Source organism: Diabrotica virgifera, chromosome 10 (assembly GCF_917563875.1).
Source record: "Diabrotica virgifera virgifera chromosome 10, PGI_DIABVI_V3a".
NCBI classification, from domain to species: Eukaryota; Metazoa; Arthropoda; class Insecta; order Coleoptera; family Chrysomelidae; genus Diabrotica; species Diabrotica virgifera.
The window spans coordinates 76,542,564-76,556,331 of NC_065452.1; the positions used below are offsets into that span (position 1 = coordinate 76,542,564).

At 32.4% G+C, this 13,768-nt stretch overlaps 1 protein-coding gene and 1 long non-coding RNA gene across 2 annotated transcripts; one reads left to right on the top strand and one right to left on the bottom strand.

The window, feature by feature from the left end:
* Positions 1–2,469: 2,469 nt before the first annotated feature.
* LOC114346259 (uncharacterized) lies at positions 2,470–2,998 on the bottom strand. Its single transcript, XR_003654994.2, has 3 exons — positions 2,906–2,998; positions 2,688–2,815; positions 2,470–2,597 (listed from the first exon to the last, which is right to left on the bottom strand). It is a non-coding gene; the product is annotated as an uncharacterized LOC114346259 (long non-coding RNA).
* Positions 2,999–4,828: 1,830 nt separating this feature from the next.
* LOC114346260 (uncharacterized) lies at positions 4,829–6,241 on the top strand. Its single transcript, XM_028297032.1, has one exon. The coding sequence runs from the start codon at positions 4,829–4,831 to the stop codon at positions 6,239–6,241; it is 1,413 nt and encodes a 470-aa protein (XP_028152833.1).
* Positions 6,242–13,768: the final 7,527 nt, after the last annotated feature.

The window sequence follows — 13,768 nt, forward strand, 5'->3', positions numbered from 1 at the left end:
TTTTAATTAATAATTAAGTCAAAAAATGGACTGCAGGAAACATCAGTATATGTTCTTATTATGTAGTATATAGGTCCATAATACTTAAAACAAATGTCGTTTGCCTGGAGGGGTCAGTATCACAAATAGGGTACTATTTTTACGTATTTCCCTGAACTATTAGTAAAAATAAATTTAGCATGATGATGGAAAACGAATTTCTTTCAGTAGCTATAATATTCCTGATCCGAAGCGCAGAAGTTGATATTTTGTTATCGCAAATATAACCCAAAAAACATATTTATATACTATTTGTATAATAAATTATTATATTATATAAGGCCAGCCGGTCGCCTCATCTGCATTCATTACAAACACTTACATAAATCAAAGTAGAAGTGTGCAAATAGAAAATTTATTCATTCAGAAGGTTAGCCATCTTTGGCGAAAACTCCATTCGAGCGCGTTATCTTGAATTATTATTGGATATGTGTGTTACCGTGATTTAATCAGAAAGGTAAAATCATAGAAAGAGAAACCGTGCAAACGGAGAGGTTCCTTAGTAACTCTTTGGATAAGAATTGTATAACATTTTGCAATTTGAGGAAACTTATGGGTCTACTTTTGGGCCAGGTTGAGTACAGGGATTTTCCAAGTAATTTTCCATTAATTAGAGATTACCATTAACAAATTAACATTTTCAATTAGTAATTTGACTATGTGCAGATGAACCCTAAAATTTTATTCAAATTCAACCTACGGGCTAAAAACAATCTCAATTTAAAAAAAAATGATTTCAAAATGAAAAATATTAGATTAAAAAATTTAAATATGCCTCAAAAACATTAATAAAAATGGAAATACATTAATAATAGAAATAACTATGCTAATATAATAATAGTTACATTTTTTTATATTTGTTATATTTTTAATAATATTCACTGCAATTCTTTTTGTTAATGCCGCTTTTTTGCACATATATAACATCGTTGACTAAAATATCAAACTTTTAAGTTGTTTTTTAATACCCAGTTTCACTATTATACCTTCCTTTAATACTATTTCAGCGTCCTTGATGATGTTAACGACATGAAGGGCCACGGGAAAGAACGATCAGAGTCCATTTTTGGTCAAAATTTAAATATTGGCACCATATTTTAGCTTTTCGTGGAAATAATCTAACCATGGTTTCGTTTGTACAATAACGATCACCGTACGTTATAATTAAAAATGTTGAATTTAATTTTCCTGTACCAAAATATACAAACTAAAACTTTCAAACTGGATTTGCACAGAATGAGCAAAATGTGACTCTGATCGTTCTTTCCCGTGGCCCTTCGACTGTTAATGAAATATTGGAATCATAGAAAAAGGTACACTGAGTTCTCCATTTCAGCTGTTACCCCAATATTTTGCAAATTGATAATTAACTAATCAGCTGTGATCATTTCTAGTTTTTCATATGTATATTTAAGTGTTGACTACTGTTGTCGCTTAAGTGTTAAACCGCAGTGGCCATTGTTTCTCGTTAGGGGATGAAGCAAAAAATTCATTTTTGGCGTAGACCTGTAGCAATTTATTAGCAAAAGAATACCCTTTTTAGGTCTTTAAACTGGTTATTTTCACTTTTTGTGAAATGCAGAGAATGATGATAACGGTAGGGGTTGGAGAGGGTGAGTTTGTAAACTCTTGTATATCCCATATTTCAGCAATTAATTACGAATAAAACATACCTCCAGAAGCGACCCTTTATCTATTTTCCTTCCTGAAATGTGAGTCTTGGGTATTGTAGCTTAAGCATTAAAACGTAGTAGCCATTGTTGCTCATTAGGGGATAAAGCAAAAAATTTATTTTTGACGTAGACCTGCAGCAATTAATTAGCAAACAATACCCGCGTGGTATTAGGTCTTTAAACTGGCTATTTTCATTTTTGTGAAAAGCAGGGGACGAAAATAACGGTAGGGGTTGGAGGGGGTGAGTTTGTAAATTATGCTATACCTCATCTTTCAGCAATTAATAAGCAATAAAATATACCGCCGGAAGTGACCCTCTATCTGCTCTCCTTCCTGAAATGGGAGTGTTGGGAATTGTAGCTCAAGTACTAAAAAGTAGTAGACATTGTTGCTCGTTAGGGGATAAAGCAAAAATTCATCATTGGTGTAGACCTGCAGCAATTAATTAGCAAAAAATAAGCACTTAGTTTTAAGTCTTTAAACTGGTTATTTTCACTTTTTGTGAAATCCGGGGAACGATGATAACGGTAGGAGTTGGTGGGGGTGAGTTTTTAAATTCTTGTATACCCCGTATTTCAGCAATTAATTAGCAATAAAATATGTTACGTTTTGATTTTGCACTTAGAGATTAGACTATGTTGTTTTATTCAGTTTTGTTAATTTTCATTCACTTGATCGTATATCTACAATTCATTTGTAGGTCTGTTGTACTCACTTTTGGTTGTTTAAAATAGTTAGTAGACTTTAAAGGATACTGAAAGATTTTATTGTTCACAAATAACTTCATTACAATAAATACATCATGTTGTTGTCAAGAGTCACTTCATTTGATGCTATGTTTAGTCCGAAACCCATTGTAAGCGATAATTTCTTCTGAATAATACCTAAAATTGAAATAGAATCTTTTAGAAAGCGACTGTTTATTTGAATATCTTTAATCAAAGTTATAAATTCCAATTACTTGCAATACTCACTCTGTATACTGAGATGTTGGCAAATGTTGGATTATTTTGCGATAATCAATAATCTATAATATCTAATATAGTTTTTCCGTCGCCTTATTTTCTAACAATATTGGGGCACCAAAATCAACAGTTGGAACCTAGAATAAAACAAACAAATATATTGTAATTTGTCGTTTGTCGAATGGATATTTAAAGCAATTCGGTGACCGTAATTTTAACTAACTTACCTGCAATTTTGGAGTAGTTTATTACTTCTAGGCTGCAAGAATGTTAGCAGTAGCATTATTTGTTATTGTTCGCTAAAATGTAGGGTTAGAACAGCTGATTGAGTATCGACGAGTGACAAATAAGTATGTACTGATGGTTATCGACTTTACCAAATTAATTGTTAAAGTTTTACGATAATTAGCGATTGTTATGTGTTTTTGTATTTTATTTATTTATGGGTATTACAATATTAGGAAATTAGGGAAATTATTCCCAAAATTATTGGAAATGTTTCTACTGTAAATTTAATTTAATTTGTTGATTAAGATTTGAAAAACGTCCTGGCGAAAGACACCTGTTTCCGTTGCGAAGAGAATTTGGAGGTGAAGGTGACGTGCTGTAGGTCGTTATAAGCCACATGGTTCATGGTCAATTGATGGAAATAAAACTATCCCTTTTTGGTTGTCAGTAGGGGAATAAAAGACCTGTAACCATTTGAAGAATTCTTACCTTTGTTGATGACTTGTTAGTTATGGTTTGGAATTTGTAGAAGGTAGAATTAATTTCTAATAGAGGAGTCGTTGTCAACGAACAACCGGCACTGAACAACCCTTCTAGTGGAAGGTAGGCTTTGAATCTTGTTAATATAAAGTATTGATTAGGTATAATTTTGTTTTAGGGTTGTCCTTGACCTTGTCCTTGTCCTTGTACTTGTAGTCGTAGATGTACTTCTTATTCTTGTTACCAGTATTCTGATTTTGGCTAACTGCATGATTTGATGAGCATGTCCTAGTAAAATTTTGAGATGTATTTTCTGTATGATTACTTATCGAAGCTGTTGTACCACGCAGAACTTGGAAACTTAAAAAGAGTTTAGTAGATCACAGATAAGTAGACATTTAGCTTGAGAAAGGAGTATCCAGGTATTTATGAAATTGTAATTACGTAATCAGTCGATGCAGATCTACACTGAGAGACAGTGTGTGTCGGTGATGTGTTTAAAATTATAAAGACATACTTATATTATTGTTTACGATTAAAAAGGCTTAAAATAATTTGACTAGTCTATAAAATTTTACATATATGTTAATGTTTCTTTTACTTAAAGTACATTGAAATAAATTATACCTTGTGCGCTCCTAGATATGTATATGTTAGGGTATTTTTTTGCTACTTAGATAAATTTTATAAATACATTTATACATAATTGTAACCAAGTCAGAACTGATAATATTTTATTTAACTTTCAATGAATATCTTTATATTCTGATAAATATACAGTAAATATGGTTTCGGGAAATAAATATTGGTGATATTATTTTTTAATATTTTCTTAATTTGATTTAATTATAAATATTATTAGCTTGATTGAATTCATTTTTTTTTTATTTCTCAAATCACTGTTTCATTTTATTTTGCCTTTTGTTTTGTTATATATTTGTATAGATATATATTAATTTTGTAATAAAGGTCCAAATAAGATTAGTTATGCTTGTTATTTCTCCTTCATTTGGTAGATTAGTGTGAGGAAGAATAACTAAGCGTTTGGCCCTAGAATTTACCTCGCGCCCTAGAATTATATCAAAACTGAATGAAATCTTTTAAAATTAATCCACTCCCGTCTCCACTGAGTGAGCCGGTGCCAAATGCCTTCGCCAACTGACAAGCAGGACCATTTGAAATTGAGACCTTTCCATCAATTTTACGAGGTAACAGTTTTTGTCGCCCACCGCGGGGCCCTATTAAGAAAACTTTATATTTAACTATTGATAGTAATGAAAAATCAGTGATTTGAGAATATTGATGTAGACGGTCATATTTAGACTTTATTTTTATAGGTAACGTTTTTTATTTCGATTTTTTTTACTGGAATTTGAGGTGTATCTAAATAGATTTGCACATTTTGTTTCTTTTGGGGTTAGGTATTGCTTGTAATATTAAAAATGTCTCGAAAAATGCAAATAAACCGACTTGACAAGGATGAATTGTCTTACGAAGTGGCTATCAGAGTTATTGCTGTGGGAACAGTCGATGAGATGCGACAGAGACTGGCCAGAGCCATTCAGTTGGAAAAAGAAGGTGACAGTTTGAATTATCCAAAGTATCCTTTTAGTTTTGCTGAGGATTTGGAGTATGAAGAGAAGAAATTAAAAGAAATTGAATCGATGATTAGTGACTTGACGGAAGCTAAACTTGGTACAGAAGCAGTTAAGATTCAGACTAAACTTAGTCATGTATTGGGACGCATTGAGAATATGGACAGTGAAGTAGCAGAAGAAATGACGAAGAAATCAGAATTAGTGGCTGTTGTTTTGAGTTCAATGGATACATTTGCTGTTAAACGTGATGCTCTAAAGAGTAAACCTGCGCAACCTCCTGCTCTTTCGTTGGTTCAAGCTCAAATTATTCAGGTAAATACTTTCTTTCAGCAAGGCATAGCAAATGTTCCTGTGTCTTCCTCCGTTGTAAATTTAGCTCAATTAGGACCAAGCCATTCTACTGCTCGTCGAATTTTGTCTAGTAATATGAAAAGTATACCTCCGTATAAATGGAATCTACAGAAGTTTACTGGTGATAGTAGAGGAATGTCTATTAATGCTTTTTTTGAACAAGTCGAAGAACTGAGACAAGCTAGAAATGTAACTGAACAGGATATGCTGGACTCTGGAATTGATTTATTTTCTGGTAAAGCTAATTACTTTTATAAGTATTGTAGAGAAAGGGTTACGAGTTGGAGTGAGTTGGTAAGCGAGTTTAGAACAGAATATTTATCTTCAAGTCATACAGATGATTTATTCGAAGAGATTAGGAAGAGGACTCAATATTCTTCTGAATCCATTGGAGTATACCTAGCTATTCTGTTAAGTTATTTTGGCCGACTTGGATGTGTTGCCTCTGAAGAAGTTAAGCTGTCAATTATTCTGAGAAATTTACACCCTTTTTATCAAGAGAGATTGCGGGAACCGTTGCATACGTTTGTGGCTAAACTTAGATCTGTTTGTCGAAATATGGAAGATAGGAGAGACCTAATCAATAGTTATGTTGAACCTACGTCTTCACGGAGAAGAAATTTGATAGAACGGGACTTAGATTATGTGGATGTCAACTTAATTAGTTCGACTGATCAAGAAAAATCACGATTTTCATCTTCTACTTCATCTTTAGCTGAGAATAGAAAGGATTCTCCTAGAACGAAAGAAATAGTATGCTTCAAGTGCAATCAACCCGGTCATAAAGCGATTGGTTGTGTAGCGATGACAAAGAAAAAATGCTTTAAATGTAATAAAGAAGGTTTTACGGTGAGAACATATCCGAATTGTAACCGGAACCAGGGAAACGAACAGAGGCGTCATTAGGTGGTCGAACTATAGGCGCTCGGAATGTCGACTCGGCCGACAAGTTTAAACCTGTATTAGACTTTATTTTGGAACATGCCCGTGATGATGAAAGACCTTATGTAAAAGTAGACATTTTTGGTAAAACTATTATGGGACTTTTGGATTCTGGAGCTAATGTCACTATTATTGGTAGTAAAGGTTGGGAACTGTTTAGAAAATTTAAACTTTCTTTACATACAAGTCAGAAAGTAATGTGTAGAGTAGCTAATCAACAGAGTCATCAGAGCGTTGGGGAAATAAGAATACCCATTACACTGAAGCACAAGACAAAACTGGTAAGAGTACTAGTTGTACCAGACCTTCCTCACGTACTTTTCTTGGGTACAGGGTACAGATTTTTGGAAATTAATGGCAATTGTCCCAGACCTTAGAAGTAACGAGTGGTCGTTCTCAGAGGAGCCTTATATGATTTACACAGTTGATCACATTAGAGGACAAACTGTTTTGACATTACAACAGGAAGCAAGGCTCAATGCTGTCGTTATGAGAAATTTTTCTTTATTGGGAAATGGACTTGGATGTACAGATCTCTGTGAACATGTAATTATTACTAACTCTCCACCAATTAAGCAACGTTATTACCTTGTCTCCCCTATTATTCAGAAACATATCGATGAGGAACTGCAACTTATGCTAGAACAGGATGTCATAGAGAAATCTAATAGCCCTTGGTCGTCGCCTATAGTGCTTGTAAAGAAGAAGGATGGAGGATATAGATTTTGTGTGGATTATCGTAAGTTGAACACTGTTACTGAAAGAGATAGTTATCCCTTGCCATATGTTTCTAGTACATTGGACAAATTAAGAAATGCTCATTATCTTTCGTCACTAGATATAAAATCAGCCTATTAGCAAATAAGTGTGGCACCTGAGTCTAGACCTTATACAGCTTTTTCTGTTCCTGGACGTGGACTTTATCATTTTAAAAGAATGCCGTTTGGATTACACAACGCCCCTGCTACTTGGCAAAGATTAATTGATACAGTCTTAGGACCTGAACTTGAACCTAATATTTTTGTGTATCTTGATGATGTTGTGTTCATAAGCGAAACATTCGAACAACATTTGGCTATTTTATAGGAAGTTTTTCGTCAGTTACGGGACGCTAACTTAACGGTTAGCAGAGAAAAATATCAATTTTGCAAGCCTAAAATGAAGTACTTATGTTACATTGTTGATAGAAATGGATTGCACGTAGATCCTGATAAAGTTAGTGCCATGTTACAACTTCCAATACCTAAGAATGTCACTGAAGTAAGAAGAGCCGTTGGTACATTCTCTTGGTACTGCAAATTTATACCAGATTTTGCTTCAACTATTGCACCGATTATGGAATTAGTTAAAAAGTCGAAGAAATTCTACTGGTCTGAAGATTGTCAGAAATCATTCGATAAAATTAAAAAACATTTAGTAACTGCTCCCGTATTAAGTTGTCAAGATTATAATTTGCCTTTTGTTATTCAGACAGATGCATCATAATATGGAATTGGTGCGGTCTTGTCACATCCCTCGGATAATGGAGATATAGTAATTTGCTATTTATCGAGATCTCTTAGTAAACAGGAACGTAATTTTACTACCACTGAGAGGAAATGTTTAGCTGTTCTCTAGGCAATAGAAAAACTTCGACCTTACATCTAGGCAGTACCATTTAGCGTTATTACTGATCCTTATTCTCTCGTATGGCTACAGAACTTAAAAGATCCCACAGGTAGATTAGCAAGATGGGCACTGAAACTTCAGCAATATGATTTTAAGATCATTCATAGAAAGGGAAAAGAACATGAGGTACCTGATACTTTGTCAAGAGCAGTTCCCTGTATTGATTCTATACATAAGAATTTGGACAATAATCATGAGATAAAGGATACTTGGTATCGGAAGATGTTAAATAAAGTGGACAAAGAACCATTGAAATATGCTCAATGGAGAATTTGTGACTCTCGATTGTATAAGTATGTTAGACCTAGACATCCAGATTTGTCTAGTGAGTCCGAAAATTGGAAAGAAGTTGTCCCGAAAGAACTTAGCAAAGAAATAATCTCGAAATTTCATGGTCAACCGATGTCAGGGCATACTGGAGTTTTTAAGACTTACTCTCGATTGGCGGAAAAATACTTCTGGCCAAAGATGCTTTGTGATGTTACGAGATATGTAAGTGGTTGTGGAAAGTGTAGTAGACACAAACCAGATAGAAGAGGGCCTAATGGACTTATGACCCCTCAGCCACAAGCTTCATATCCTTGGGAAGTTATAAGTACGGATTTTATTGGACCACTACCACCCTCCAGTCATGGTTATAAATACATTTAGTGGTAACAGATAATTTTAGTAAATTTGCAAGAGTATTTACTATGAGAAGTGCGACAGCTGATAGTCTTTGTAGAACTATTGAATCCGAGATATTTTTATTATTTGGAGTACCCAGATTGCTCATATATGATAATAGACCTCAGTATCGTTCCAGTAAATTTAAGAAGTTAATGATAGACTATGGAGTACGACCTAGATTTAATGCTTATTACCACCCCAATGTAATCCTTCAGAACGATATAATCAAACCCTTATCGTTATATGTCTCTGAAAACCACAGTAAGTGGGACGAAAATGTACAGAAGGTATCGTGTGCTTTTAGAACTGCTGTACATGAAGCCACTAAGCACAGCCCTTATTTTGTTAACTTTTGACGAAATATGGTATTAAACGGTAAGGATTATGATACTATGAAACAGTTGGATGGAAATGGTTATCAGAGTTGTGAGACAAGGACTCAAGGATTTAGGCAAATGTACGAAGATGTCAAGAAGAGGTTACTTAAGGCTTCCGAGAAGAGTGCCAGACGGTATAATTTACGGAGAAGGGCAGAAGAATTTTTGCCTAATCAACTGGTATATAGGAAAAATGTTGTAATTTCTGATGCTTCTAAATATATTTCTCATAAGTTAGCTCCAAAATATTTGGGACCATTTCTTATAAGTAAGAGACTTTCACCTTGGACCTACGAGCTCAGAGATCAATTTGGTAATTTCAAAGGTGTATAGAACGCTAAGGACCTTAAACCTGCTTCTGAATTTTAAAATTTACTGGGGTAAATTTTCTTCAATTGAGGGGGGAATGTTACGTTTTGATTTTGCACCTAGAGATTAGACTATGTTGTTTTATTCAGTTTTGTTAATTTTCATTCATGTGATCGTATATCTACAATTCATTTGTAGGTCTGTTGTACTCACTTTTGGTTGTTTAAAGTAGTTAGTAGACTTTAAAGGATACTGAAAGATTTTATTGTTCACAAATAACTTCATTACAATAAACACATCATATTATTGCCAAGAGTCACTTCATTTGATGCTATGTTTAGTCCGGAATACATTGTAAGCGATAATTTCTTCTGAATAAAACCTAAAATTGAAATAGAATCTTTTAGAAAAGCGATTGTTAATTTGAATATCTTTAATCAAAGTTATAAATTCCAATTAAGTTGCAATACTCACTCTGTATACTGAGATGTTGGCAAATGTTGGATTATTTTGCGATAATCTATAATCTATAATATCTAATATAGTTTTTCCGTCGCCTTGTTTTCTAGCAATATTGGGGCACCGAAATCAACAGTTGGAACCTAGAATAAAACAAACAAATATATTATACTTTGTCGTTTGTCGAATGGATATTTAAAGCAATTCGGTGACCGTAATTTTAACTAACTTACCTGCTATTTTGGAGTAGTTTATTACTTCTAGGCTGCAAGAATGCTAGCAGTAGCATTATTTGTTATTGTTCGCTAAAATGTAGGGTTAGAACAGCTGATTGAGTATCTACGAGTGACAAATATGTATTGATGGTTATCGACTTTACCAAATGAATTGTTAAAGTTTCACGATAATTAGCGATTGTTATGAGTTTTTGTATTTCATTTATTTATGGGTATTACAATATTAAGAAATTAGGGAAATTGTTCCCAAAATTATTGGAAATCTTTCTACTGTAAATTTATATTTGGATTTTTCTGTTATGGGGAAATGTTGATTAAGATTTGAAATTACCGCCTTGCTGTGGCTATCGTTTTCTGGAACATGGAACGTCCTGGCGGACGACACCTGTTTCCATTGCGAAGAGAATTTGGAGGTGAAGGTGACGTGCTGTAGGTCGTTATAAGCCACATGGTTCATGGTCAATTGATGGAAATAAAACCATCCCTTTTTGGTTGTCGGTAGAGGAATAAAAGACCTGTAACCATTTGAAGAATTCTTACCTTTGTTGATGACTTGTTAGTTATGGCTTGGAATTCGTAGAAGGTAGAATTAATCTCTAATAGAGGAGTCGTTGTCAACGAACAACCGGCACTGAACAACCCTTCTAGTGGAAGGTAGGCTTTGAATCTTGTTAATACAGGGTGTTTCATTAGGAAAGTAACATACGTTAACTTCAGAAAGAGGACACTTAGGCGGTCTCAAAAATACCATACTTAATGGGTCTTACTCCATTAATAACAAAGATACTGAGTGTTTTATCTATTTTGCCATTTTCTTAATTGGTTCAAAACTTTTTAACCACACTGTATACTTATTTTATATTTGGCACGCAAATATCGTTTAAGGTGTACAATAAATTAAATTATTTACAATTGCAAAAAATCCAGATCCGGATTAAAAAAAATTGGGAAAATATTCCAACCCAAAAAAACACCCTGTACATTAAATTTTCTTAAAATGGATTTTTAGTTGAAAAGAGGATGAAAAACTAAATTTTGTGGTATACTTTGAATTTTTGGCAAAATGATTTTGCTGATCAAATTTTGAATTTAAATTCAGAAATTATGTGAATTTCGAGAGCTCTAAGTAGAAAAAAATTGAAATATAGCTTACAACTTGTCAACCGCACTGTATATTCATTTTATATTTAACACGCGAATATTCTTTGTGGTGTCCAATCAATTAATTTATTTACAAATAAAAAAATCCAGGTCCGGATTAAAAAATATTGCATAAATATTCTGACCCAAAAAAACACCCTGTATAATAAATTTTTTTAAAATGGATTTTGCATTTGAAAAGAGGCTGAAAAACTAAATTTATTGGTATACTTTGAATTTTCGGCAAAATGATTTTTCTGGTAAAATTTTGAATTTGAATTTGAATTCTGAAATTATGTGAATTGCGAAGCTCAAAGTAAAAAAATTAAAATATGATTTAATTTTAATTAATACCATTATTTAATCTAAATTGGTAAAATATTAACATTTTGACACATAACAATAATTTTTGATGGTGGTAATTTTGAATAAGTACTTCAGTTTTAAATAGTTATGCTGCACATTTTCTCTGTTTTGTTATAATTTTTAGATACTTTGTTGATTAAAGTTATGTATTCTTTATCGATTCTTTACTATTTATTCATTATTTAAAGATGAATATTCGCCATAAACTATTTGTCACAGATAATAAAAAAACACTGAAATGTTTAACATTTTACCAATTTAGATTAAATAATGGTATTAACTAAAATTAAGTCGCATTTTAATTTTTTCTACTTAGAGCTCTCGCAATTGACATAATTTCAGAATTCAAATTCAAAATTTTATCAGGAAAATAATTTTGCCGAAAATTCAAAGTATACCATTAATTTAGTTTTTCATCCTCTTTTTAAATGCAAAATCCATTTTAACAAAATTTAATATACAGGGTGTTTTTTTGGGAAGGAACATTTTTACAATGTTTTTTAATCCAGACCTGGATTTTTTATAAATGTAAATAAAATAATTGATTCAACACCTAAAAGAATATTCGCGTGTTGAATATAAAATAAACATACAGTGCGGTTAACAAGTTGTAAGTTGTATTTAATTTTTTTTCTACTTAGAGTTCTCGCAATTCACATACATAAGTTCAAAATTCAAATTCAAAATTTGTCCAGAAAAATCAATTTGCCGAAAATTCAGCTCATACCACTAAATTTAGTTTTTCATCCTCTTTTCAACTAAAAAATCCATTTTAAAAAAATTTAATATACAGGGTGTTTTTGGGGTCGGAACCTTTTTACAATATTTTTTAATCCAGGCCTGGATTTTTTATAATTGTAAATAAAATAATTGATTGGACACCTAAAAGAATATTCGCGTGTTAAATTTAAAATAAATATGCAGTGCGGTTAACAAGTTGTAAGTTGTATTTAATTTTTTTCTACTTAGAGCTCTCGCAATTCACATAATTTCAGAATTCAAATTCAAAATTTGATCAGAAAAATCATTTTGCCAAAAATTCAAAGTATACCACTAAATTTAGTTTTCATCCTCTTTTCAACTAAAAAATCCCATTTTAAAAAAATTTAATGTACAGGGTGTTGTTTTTGGGTCGGAACATTTTTCTATTATTTTTTAATCCGGACCTGGATGTTTTACATTTGTAAATAAATTATTTTATTGTACACCTTAAAGGATATTTGCATGCCAAATATAAAATAAATATACGGTGTGGTTAAAAAGTTATGAACCAAATAAGAAAATGGCAAAATAGATAAAACACCCAGTATCTTTGTTATTAATGGTGTAAGACCCATTATGTATGGTATTTTTGAGACCGTTTAAGTGTCTTCTTTCTACAGTTAACGTATGTTACTTTCCCAATGAAACACCCTGTATAAAGTATTAATTAGGTATAATTTTGTTTTAGGGTTGTCCTTGACCTTGTCCTTGTACTTGTAGTCGTAGATGTATTTCTTATTCGTGTTACCAGTATTCTGATTTTGGCTTACTGCATGATTAGATGAGCATGTGCTAGTAAAATTTTGAGATGTATTTTCTGTATGATTACTTATCGAAGCTGTTGTACCACGTAGAATTTGGAAACTTAAAAAGAGTTTAGTAGATCACAGATAAGTAGACATTTAGCTTGGGAAAGGAATATACAGGTATTTATGAAACTGTAATTACGTAATCAGTCGATGCATATCTATACTGAGAGAGAGTGTGTGTCGGTGTTGTGTTTAAGATTATAAAGACATATTTATATTATTGTTTACGATTAAAAAGACTTAAAATAATTTGACTAGCCTATAAAATTTTTCATGTATGTTAATGTTTCTTTTACTTAAAGTACACTGAAATAAATTATACCTTGTGCGGTCCTAGATATGCATATGTTGGGGCATTTCTTTTGCTACAGTAGAACTCCAATTATTCGGATTAATTGGGACCGGACCCGATCCGGATAATCAAAAATCCGGATAATTGGATTTTTCTTGAAAAAGGCCTTTTCCGGGAAAGAAATGTAATTACAGCAAAACATAATGGAGAAAATATATGATATTTATTATGAAAAACAATAAAGTATATACAACAATATGTAAATGACAAAGTTTACATTACGTAATATTGACACACAATACTGAATCACAGTAAAATGAATTATTTTTTTACAAACTTGATTTTTTCTTTTTCTCAATCTGACCCGGATAATTGACGATCCGGATAATTGGAGTCCGGATAAT